Source organism: Etheostoma spectabile, chromosome 18, assembly GCF_008692095.1.
Source record: "Etheostoma spectabile isolate EspeVRDwgs_2016 chromosome 18, UIUC_Espe_1.0, whole genome shotgun sequence".
Taxonomy (NCBI): domain Eukaryota; kingdom Metazoa; phylum Chordata; class Actinopteri; order Perciformes; family Percidae; genus Etheostoma; species Etheostoma spectabile.
The window spans coordinates 24,467,884-24,479,624 of NC_045750.1; the positions used below are offsets into that span (position 1 = coordinate 24,467,884).

At 45.1% G+C, this 11,741-nt stretch overlaps 1 protein-coding gene across 5 annotated transcripts in view; it reads right to left on the reverse strand.

Annotated features, from left to right (window-relative positions):
* The window catches only part of klhl29 (kelch like family member 29), a 225,089-nt gene that overhangs the window by 105,314 nt on the left and 108,034 nt on the right, over positions 1 to 11,741 (reverse strand). For all 5 annotated transcript variants that reach the window (XM_032543533.1, XM_032543535.1, XM_032543537.1 and 2 more), the window contains 2 exons: positions 4,458 to 4,605; positions 485 to 1,006 (listed from right to left, as the gene is read on the reverse strand). In XM_032543533.1, the coding sequence (XP_032399424.1) occupies positions 485 to 1,006; positions 4,458 to 4,605 (670 nt within the window). The remainder of the gene's footprint in view (positions 1 to 484; positions 1,007 to 4,457; positions 4,606 to 11,741) is intronic.

Here is an 11,741-nt window from a genome sequence, read left to right on the forward strand (position 1 = left end):
TTTTAACCAATTTCAGTGCACAGTACAGATGCTGTTTAGTAGTTTGAGATCAGTACAACATGTTCTCTCCAAAAGAATCCACTGTAGGCAGTATTACACGTTCTTAGAAGCAGCCATCTCACTGCAGCTTTAGGTGCACCTCCGTTCTCTGCAATCTTGGAGCAGCTTTGAAGCGAATTGGCTCGGTTTGCGAGTTGTATTTTAACAACCATCCCCCCCCCTTTGCTCGAGTGTTTGCTGCCTTGTTTATGACTGTTGGCATCCGAAACGGCTCTGGTATACAAACAGAGGGCAGAGGCCCTGCATGAGGGGAGGTCACAAGGAATAGAGAGCTGAGAGTGCATTGATTTAATACCTAACTCGGCTTTGATTTAGGCTTCCAAAGATAGTTGTGGCAGGTTCCATATCCTGAATAGAGAGATTCTAAAAAATGAAGAAAAAAAAAAAAAGTCTGCCTTAGTGCACTGGCTGAGACTGTGCTTACCTTTAGGATGTCCTGGGTCACTGAACTCGTACTTCCCCATCCCAACTGTCCGTAGCATTTGCAGCGCGTTGGGACCGTCCTGATTGTCTCCGGCTGTGGGCTGGGCCTGCGCCGCCGCCTGTCCATTGGTCAGCGGCAAGGCAGGGTGCTGGATGAGGCCGTGGTGAGAGGTTAAGTGGCCGTTGCCCATCACACTGTGAGGGTTTGAGTGGACCACCTGGCTGGCTTGGGCAGCGAGGGGGGACGGCGCCACCGCGGCCTGAGCCGACTGGTACGGAAGCTGGCTGGGCATGGTCAGCACCATGGAGGGCGGCTGCTGGGTCGACTGTGGCGTCAGCTGGAAGTGGGCCGTCATTAGGGGGTGCTGCGGGGGTACCGGTGCCTGGATGGATGGGGTTACGCCTATGATGGGGGACTGCGCAGTCACACTGTGGCTGAAGGAGGGCGGCTGGGGGAGGGCGTAGGTGTGGGGGAGGAGGCTGGGCTGGCTCACCGCCGCTACTGGTGCAGCCCAGGAAGGACCTACAGGCCAACAGATGGACGGAAGAGAGAAAAGAAAGAGGTTAATCAATTGTATATCCAGCTTGTATACACTATCAATGTATTTACATAGCACTTTACAGCAACCAGCAGGTATCCAAAGTGCTTAACATCAGAAACCAAGAGTAAAAACACATCATGCAATAGAAAGAGTGAACATAGAAAACAGTAAAATCCGAAAAGGTTACAAAGAAACAACAGAATTAAATTGTCACACCACTGCTACGTATGAAAAGCCAGACTAAACGGGTATGTTTTGAGTTTGGACCTAAAAAAAAGCTACATCTGTAATAGTGCCAATATCAGGGGTAAATTGTCACACACACACACACACACACACACACACACACACACACACACACACACCACACAAAACACACACACACACACACACACACACACACACACACACACACACACACACACAGTTTATACCTGGACCTTGGGAATTCTAAAACTCGCTGATTTAAAACCACAATGACCAGTTGTGCTCCTGCAAAGTTAAAATTTCAGACAAATACTTAGGGGGCAGGACCATTTCAAGCCTCAAAAACTAACAATAAAATCTTAAAATCCATTCTCAAACGCACCGGGAGCCAATGCAGGGGGTAGAGAACGAGAGTGATACGTGCACGTCTAGATGTATTTGTTAAAAAGCGAGCAGCAGCATTTTGCACAAGCTGAATACGTGAGATGGACGTCTGAGTCAGACCAACTTAGAGAGTCCAACCTTGAACAAATAAAAGCATCAATAGTCACTAAAACCACGTGAAAGTTGAGGCCTTTCTGTGACTGATATTTTGTATTTTAGTAACTTGCACTGAGCCAAAAAATGGCAAAGTAATTATGAGTTAAACAAGGTTTTAGATGATCATATTGAGACAGAAAACACGACGAGGAGACGGCATGCGGCTCGAGTCTGTTCCTCTCCACACCGCAACTGTCGGTGTTCTGCTCCGCTTCAAGTCCAAGTTTGTTTTTGACTTAAGACTTAATATCAAACCAAAAATGTCTGAAGCGACATATGCGTCCAGGATCAACATCATAATAAGATTAAGAGATTTACTCTGCAACAAGATGAACAAATGCTTTTCTGAGTGTGAGAGCATACATGCTTAGTGCATGCGCCAGTCAACACCATTGTCTGTGTAGGAGTCTGTGTTTACCCAGACACCCTGAGCCAATCATTTCTATACCCTGAGGCGGTAGCTGCTGAGGTGTGCTGGGAAGACAGAGCCATATTGGTCCTGATCCCTCCCTCCCTTCCTCCCTCATTTGCTCCTATTCCCTCATCTGCTCGTTCCGGCCGTCACGGTCAAAGCTCCAAAAATAGCCCGCCACTCTGCCAAGGGGCCAAAGGCTAGATCACAGCACGCAAAAAAGCAGCGGAAAAAAGCCCACATTCATCATGATACAGGCAATGCTGATATAATAGTATGGGCTGAGAAGGATGGAGAGGGAGGGAGTGATAGAGACAGAAAGGGAAAAGCAAAAGAAGAGTGTGGGAATTGAAAAGACTCCAGAGGCCAGCCCTATTCATAATTGAGCATGACGCTAATTGGCATCAACACTATGTATAATTGTCCTTGTTTTTCAGCTCACCATGAGGGTTGGTATAATAATTCCACATCTTATGAAGTTTTACAGAATTAATGCAGCAATAGTATTGATGAAAATTTGCCATGTATATATTGCATCCGTCCTCCAATTCTATGTCCTTGTCCTTTACTTTTTCTTCAATCTTTGACCAGCAAAATGTATAATTAATAAGGCAAAGAATTTCATTATCATGACCCAACATTGACCTATATTCATAGGCTTTTCCTTCAAAGTTGAATTAAGAAGCTGCATTGATATTAATTCTGGTCTTGTGTCTCCGAATTACAATTTTCCAAAGTGTTGCGGTCCTTAATAAAAGCGCCACTTATTATTTATCGACAGCTTGCTTGAGTTTAAATCACGGCATCAAAGTAAATTACTATTTTTCTACAAACAAAAAAGAAACTAAAGTTGAAACAAAACTGTGTTTTCAAAAAGGCAAACTTTCTTCAACTTCAACAGACAAAAAACAGTGAAGTTTCTGTTGAAAGAAAGCGCTGATTAATTCTGGCGCGGTTGGCAGAGAACTCTCTGGCAACACAGTTCAGTGAAGTGTGGAGAGGAGCTGGCTTCGTTGCAAACGCCAGTCACAGCTTGAAGTAGCGCACACGCGCAAATCAATATGCAACACTATGCTTGGATTTGAGTGTCACATGTGACAGTGTGCTGGGCCTGTGACATCTCACTCTCAATGACGCTTTACTTCGAGCTGGAGTTTGGCTGTGGGTGGAGGAAGTGGAGGGGGGAAGCCTCCTGAAGCCTCCTTCACTTGCACGCAGTAATAAGACCTCCATAACTTCATGGCCAAGTTCGGGGGGGAGGGGGGCACCATACTCTCCTATCACAAGTGCATCCTTCCATCGTACCGGTACCGTAGTTTCAGCTACAGAAACATCCCTCTTGGGTAACTAATCAGACTGATTAATTATTCATCCAGAAAGCAATCTATATGTAAAATATGTAAATGATTGTGCAGGCAGTAGCACGGGCTGAAACATGTTTTGAGCATGATGCAGAGTAGCAGCTGACTACAATTTAGATTTGTCGAGCTAGAATTTCCACTGGAACAAGTTCGGTGCCGGTATTATTTTTAAATGAGACACATTTGTGATGAGCAGGAGGCAGAGGCCAGCAGAGCAATGAAAGGAAATTAACTGCTCCAGGGCAGAGCCATTCTGGGTGAGTTCATTACAATAAGAGCAGAAAACGTCAGCGATGGTTTAACCCGTTGATGCCGGGTCTGCGCACTGCGCTGCTCCGCCGCTGCTGTTCAGGACGCGTTGTTTAAGGGCATGAGTAGAACAAGGCCGACCTCTAAATTAGACCTGGAGGAGATCATTTGCAGGACTTTGCTATGTAGGTTTAATTTAGGCTAAATCAGCGACACACTGACATCAACAAGGACAATCGAAGGAGAGCCGAGTGAAGGCCTGGAAAGATGCAATATGGATTTGTACATTCTCTACTTTTTTAAACTTTGTGACATCATGCAGACAATTTTACAATTATATGCATAAACAAGCTAGTTTATGTAGAGATGATGTTTGTGGAGGTTAAATATGCATGACTGTGTATGGAAAGTACGCATGTTGTGGAGGCAGACGCATTTTATGTAGGGCAAAGCAGCAAAGATGTCTCATTAGCATTGGAGGCTGTAGTGTGTATGTACACGGACCACTCACTTTGTACACACACTTTTAGCATAAAAGTGTGTGTGCAAAGTGAGCGGTGCGTGTACATGCGTCTGTCAGTACGTGTGTGTGTGTGTGTGTGTGTGTGTGTGTGTGTGTGTGTGTGTGTGTGTGTGTGTGTGTGTGTGTGTGTGATTCATTACCGGTGGGCTCGCTGTCTCGATGTTGCTTGGCAGGGGGCTCATCTGTATCCCAGGGTGTGAGCTGGTTGATGGGCGTCTGTCCCCACCTCACCCCTGGAGCAAGCAGAAGTCCTGGGGTCTGGCTGTCTCCAGGAGACAGACCGGAGACCTGCAGCACAGCAATGAAAAACAACAGCACTGATGAGAGTGTCATATGAAGAAGAAGAAAAAAAGAAAATAAAGAGGAAATGTGCGGGGGAAAAAAAAAAACACTCAATTTGATCAACAGCTATGGTTCAATTCCAATTTTGTATTTTATAGCTTGTATGAAAAATGCAACAAATCACAGCCATCAAACAGTTTTTTTGAGTGACCTGTGATTATGGGGCATGGTATATAATTGGCAGTGAGTGAGTGCTGATTACAGCCAATATGTAATGGGAACAACGCAAAGAAAATTGTATTCACGGTTTCAAGAGTCTTCGCAGAAACTCCAGTATTTCTCTTTGTATATACAAGCCCCTAATAACAATTAACTTTCTAGTGTGGGCTACATTCACATTCAGATCCTTCCCCTCGGAGACTTTGTATCTCTTAATTTTGCAATGAATTAAACATTGTGTTCAGTCAAGTGAGATAATAGAATTCTGAACACAAATACGACAAATAAGAGTAAATAGAAAGAAGCCCTTTTGTTGGGTTAAGAGGGAAAAAAATGTAATTTCAAAAGAGAAAATGAAAAGCTAGGTGACAATGTGTGTGTGTGTGTGTGTGTGTGTGTGTGTGTGTGTGTGTGTGTGTGTGTGTGTGTGTGTGTGGGTGTGTGTGTGGGGGGGGGGGGGCTAAATCCAAAGCAACTTTACCAACAATTAACTAAGAGTTCACTAAGCCTTTCTTTGCACCCACAACTTTAATAGTTTGCTCTGGTAGGGGAGTAAGAAATGTTATCAGGCAAGCCCAGGCTGATGAAAACACCGGGGTCAATCACCACTGGACCGCTGAGCAATATTCACCTCTCCCCGTCTCCCGGTCTAACCACCAGGCAGGGAGAGGGCAGAGCCCGGCCCGATTCCCCTGCACGCCCCAGCCACCCTCTTGAGTTAATAGAAAAGACCTGGTCACCAGGCCCCTCCTTTGTCCTCCAGGCTGAGCCCACCATCCCTCAATTCCATTATCCCCCCTGACCCGGCGTCCACTTTATCAAGCATGACATCGTGCATTCCAACAGCTGTGTCGACAAAGCCCCGGCAGAGCGCGGGGCTGGCCGCTCCGCGACAAAAATGCTCCAAACAAGTCGCTTCGCAGTGAATTAATGCGCAGCTTTACATATCGGATCGATCCCATTCCAGGAGAACTCACCCTCACTGCTACGAGATGGATTCATCACAGCTTTACAGGGCCGGACCACTTAAAGACATTACTTGGTATTGACGCAGCGCAACATCTGCCCTGTAATAACACAACTTCACAATCGCGGACGAGTTCAATTACTGTCACTGCCTTGATACATTTATGGTGAAAGGTATTTGACAGTTTGTAAGTGCTGGTGGCAAAAAGAAGAAGAAAAATAAAAACAGCAAAGGGAAACATCTAGGGCAAAGTACAAACACGGTGATGGAGCGAGAGGATGAAGCTGGGTTTAGGGGGGGAGGGGGGGGGGGGGGGGGGGGCCTGTCAGGTCTTTTTGTCCAGCTCAACCTGTCGACTTCAGACAAGAGAAAACTGAAATGGTTTACTCAGAGAATGCCCTAAGCGCTCAATTCCATCCGAGAGCCCTGGAGACTCGGGGAGGGAAGATTTGGACCATTTTCAAGGTGAGGAGTTGCTTTCTACAGCCCACTATGTTTTAATGAGAGTTTTTCCTCCTACTGTATTCTTCTCCAGCCATGCTCTACAATCCCCTATATACAGGCAACTCCTCATTAACTCTTACTTTCCTTTAGCCCTGTACCTGCCTCATGATAGTCTCCCATTAATACTCCCACCCATTTACCCAAAAAAGAGAAGGAAAATCTCATCTGCTGAAATGCAATTCATCTGTCACAGTTTTAGTGCACCAGGGAAAATGGGGAAAAAAAATAAAAAATAAAATAAAAAAAAAAAGGTTCCAAGTCAGCGCCATCACATTGACAGCATATCAGCTCGGCTCAGAAACAATTCTGACTTGAAAATTATCAAGGTTAGATGGGACACGCACGCACACACGCTCGCACGCACGCACACACGCCAAAAGATATCAGGCAGGATGTTTATTAAGATGGCAGAATAGCTGCGGGTAGGCAGGAAGGTACAGGAAGTTCTAGGAGAGCGCCTGTCATTTTCTCTCAATTTTATTTGCTCTACCTATTTCCAGTCCCCTCCTCCCTGGCCGCCCATTATCACCGGGCAGCAGATGGTTTCCTCTGACTCGACAAAAACCATGCTGGAGAGGAGGAGGGGAGCCAGATAAATAATTTTTGTGTCGTGCCAAGCCATTCTGTGTTTGTTGTCATGCTGGCTGGGAAAAAGGTGGTTGTTTTTTTGGAGCGTGCGCAGCATCTGTGCTGGACCACGTACTGTATGGACCACATACTGTAGGTGTGGAATGTGGCACTAATACACAGACACACACAAAAGGTGAAATCACGCATGCATATATCAAAACTTTTGCAGATAAATTTTCTTTTTCTTGTTTTATCAATCAACTAATTGATTATTGCTCTTTTCATGTCTATTGCAAAAAATAAGGTCAATTTCCATCAAGTTCATCTGACTCAAAAGATGTTTAATTGCTGGGATACAAGCTGAAACCCTGCACGCCTGATGTCCCTCCCCTTCTGCTATCGCCGCTATCTAATTGCACGGGCAACGTTGCTGCATCTGGGGCTTAGCGCCGCCCAGGACGGATGTGATTAGTTTTAAAAATACAAACAAGCCAGAGCATTTTTTTCCCTTATCCCAAAATAGATAAGCAGCGTAGCCAAATAACACTCCGGCGCTGTATCAAGTAGACTAAAGCTGCATGTTATATTTACAAACCGCTGGAACTTTTTGCTATTAAAAAGCTGTGTATTGGTCTATATTAAAAACAAGAATTAGTGTTGGGATCTCGTTGAATGCACAGACTGCACTTCAAACCAAAAGACAAAACAAGCATGGCCCTTTTTATTTTCATCCCAGTTGTAATGCAAAGCCTTTTTCGGGATTTGAAGCATTTGCTCCTCCTGCACTTTCACACATGCAGATACACATGAGCGCACACACACACACACACACACACACACACACACACACACACACACACACACACACAGCAAAACAAGCAGGATCTTTCCCCCTTCTCAGACCTCTGACTGTTGCACACATGTCAGAATCCGTGTATCGAAGAGAGGAAGATAAAATCAAGACGCGTCAGGTCAAAATATACACTCTTCTGTCTGAGCAGCAGTCCGATTCTGGCTGGCGTGTCAGCTATTTTCTCGGACATGGCAAACACTGACATCTGTCATCATGTGCGCTCTGCCATCTCGCAATCCTAGGCAGCATTAATGGGCCTACCAGAACCTCCTGCCACTGGCTACCATCTGCTGTGGGTACATACAGGAGGGGCCTCGCGGTGATATCCAGGGCTCTGGGCTTTGATTGCTTTGAGTCATCCACAACATTCATGTCCAAATAAACAGGAAAGCGTTTACTCACGGCTTTGTGTTTGCCTTTGCATTTTGTTTGAGCCAGGCCTTGTCTGGGTGAGTTATTGCACCAGTTCAATGCTATAATAACACGGGGTAGGACACCACCACCATGGCCAATCCGCTTTAAGCGCAAGCTTTTTGTACCGATTGTGATTGTGGTAGGGGCCAGTTTACCAAAGTCTGAACATATAGTTATTCCGTCCAGTTAAAAGATGGGTTTAGTTTCCCAAGAGAAATTACTTTTTTGCTCGAATTGGAGAGAAACGGCAAGTGAGAGTGAGAGCAAGAGAGAGAGAGAGAAATGAGTATGTCTATAACACCCAGGTCCCATTGGGAGCACACACTGATCAAATCAACTAACTGCTATGACATTTAATAATAGTCTGGGTGGGAAAAAAACGGTGTAGGGTGAAGCAAAGGGGGTTTTGAGAAAGCGGTAGAAGGAGAAAAGAGAGGAGGGTTGAGGGAGGGCTCAGGTCTTAAATGGGGAAAGGGGCTCACACAAATATAAACAGACCGAGCAGGCCGGTAACAATACAGGACCCCAGTGAAAAGCTAATTGCATGAAATGCCATTTGCACAATGAGATAGCGATGTGCAGGATGAAGGCCAGCGCTACACCCGGTTATTATGTTCTACCTTTTAAGGTTCAGTGTTCTTCTGGTGGCAAAGCTCTTTACGCACGAGAGGAAAATAACAGAGCGCGGGCGAGGAGGAGGCTCACTGTTGTGTGATATCTCTCCTCTGGCATTATCACCAGGCCTGTTAATGGGCCTGTTGTTTTCCTGATAGGTTTATCAGGTAATCTAGTCCAAATCAAATGGATGGACCAGGAATGTTCCTGGATGTTTGGTGGCCCAGTGTGAAGCTGCTATTATGGTTTAATTTAAATGCATTAGAAAAAAGAAATACACCTTCACAGCTATGGCGCTCTCTCTAAAGGAGATGCATGTACAGAAATTACACAAACTTAATTCAAATCTCAATAAGAGCAGTCACCGCCTGTCTTGCTATATCATGTGCCCCGGTAATATAATATCACATTGTAATCCCACACCATGAGCAATTCATAAAAACAGTATGTGCGCGTGAGGAAATGAAATTCAACTCAAGACAGAATGGCTTTTTCTTCCCTTTGGCCAGACATGGACAGATACCGAGTATTTGGCTGAAATGCGGAGGGTGATGGAAATAATGGCTTTCCTCTGAGAAAAGAAAGAGGGAAAAATGGCAGCGAAGGAGTGAAAGATTGAGAGGCAGAGTAAGACAAACCCATCCATCACATAGCCTCGTATCATTGCCTTTGACAGATCATTTTCAGGTTTTTCTAAAATGGGGAGAAAAAAAAAAAAAAAAAATCTTTTTCCTCCTCTTGCTCCGTCCTAAAACCTCAATCGAGTGTGGTCCCAAACTGACCAGCAGCGCTAAGTGGTGTACAAAAGCGCACAACTCCTTTTCTTTCGAACATTATTCACTTACTGTATAAAGGTATCTCTTTTCCATGACAACGCGCCGACACCTAAATGTGAAGAGGATTTGTTCTGGGCTTCCGTCATAGCGGCGCTGAATGCTGGAGCCCAAACCACGGGGCGGCTGTGTCCAATCTATTAGACTGGAACATAGCAGAGCATCGCACGAGTAAACAAAGAGACCGCTGCGCCATTTTTGGCAGCCATCTTAAAATGGAGGGGTGCTCCAACATGCCGAACAGCGTGGTGCCATATGATGGCTGCCTACTGGAGAGACAGAGACCCAGAGAGGTAACATTTCTTTTGACTCCAAAAGGATCCATTGTGTTGCACTTCAACATGAGAAACAATACTGCTAGTAGACATCGCCACTGCATTGTGGAAGGCATAAAGTGTTGCATTAAAATCTTGTGTTGTGTTTAAAGACCTTATTTTAAAGTAAATATAACTGACTAGGGCTGGGTGATATGGAGAAAATCAGATACCGCGATGTTCTTGTCCTAATGCCTCTATGTCGATATTGTGGCAATATTATAGGGTTGACAATTGGTGCTTTGACAAAATGTCTTCACAATGACATTTAAGACAGATCATCTTCAGTAATGTAGATATGACTAAGTGGGAAAAGGTCAAATTAATAGAAGAACTAGAAAAGTCTGGTAACACATAAAATGACATGACTTGCAATGCAGCCTTTAAAACCCGGAAAACACGTGAGCCATTTACGATATTCAAAATGTATGACGATATCTAGTCTCATATCACGATATCCGTATAATAAATATTTCCCAGCCCTATACCTGACACCTTTTAACAGTCAATGAAATAACAATGGATAGAAATCTGTAGCACAGCTCCGATGGTATCACTCTTTGCTGCATCCAGGTTGGTAGCTCATTTGAAAAGAAAAAAAAATTACACAATTTAAAACTATTTGACCTTGCATTACATAGTAATCCCATAGCCCTGTGTTTTGTCACTTTTATCTATCCATAATGGGAGTGTACAAAGACCTCATTGAAAATAAAAAGGTATAAAAAGGTTAAGGTTAAGAAGGTTAAAACATCTGCTGTTAGACGTAAGACTTATTCACCCGAAAGAAGTCCAGAAATCTCAGTCTTGATTACATTGCTGGTGTAGTCTTTTAGTCCACAGAACAACGCTTGCCACCATTTAGAACACCTGCCTCTTTCTTAAAAGAAATACGGCAGTTTAAAAACATGTCATATCGGTAGTCACCATCTGCATCGAGGCAATATCACTTTGCACAAGAAAAATGTCAGCCATTACTGGCGGTTGACTGTTTATGACTGGCAGTTTGTACACTAAAAATTGAAAATACAAACAAAGCGGATCCTTCCAGGTGCCAACATTTAACACTGACCCCCCGGCAGCACGACAGACAAACATAATGAAAACACACAACACAAGCGCCTGGTGGGTGTATATGCTATTGATGCACCACAGAAAGGGCTACGGATACAGACTCTATAATTTCAAGCCCCGGGCCAAACGACTGAAGGGGAACGGACTTCACTTCCACTGAAATTCCAGCCGAGACACTCCGACAGCTCGGCAAGCTCCTGGCTCGACGCACACGTTCCAGAAAAGAGAAGCGTGATCGGAAGTGCGAAGCCGACAAGCTTCAGTGGAAAAGCAGGGCTGGAAACCCCGCCTAATATCCCATGAGTGCTCGGAGGGTGCTGCGCTTGCCCTCCAAACCCGACCTCAGCCCATCCTTTTGTGTTTTCTTGTCTCTTGCAGACAGTGTAAATGGCTCTGTGAACACGTCTCATCTCTGGGACTAAGCAGCAGTAGTGAGGCTTCTTGAAGAGGGTAACTAGTGCTCGGACATGTGTGCTGTGGAGACATCCTTATGTCATGGTAACACCTCCTCCCAGAGGAGCGCGTCAGAAAGCCCTATTGTCCTCCGTTGGCACTGGCTGGGACAGTGAGAGACATAGGTCTCCAGCAGGCCCTGACCCTGCCTGATATGTGGTGAGTGTTTGGGGAACAAAATATCCACTGCCTGTCACAGCCGCCGCCTTGGAGACCGAGAGACAACTGTGTAGCTCTTGTCTGTGGTTGAAAATGAGGCAAAATGACTGCTCTCTGTCTGTGTGTGTGTGTGTGTGTGTGTGTGTGTGTGTGTGTGTGTGTGTGTG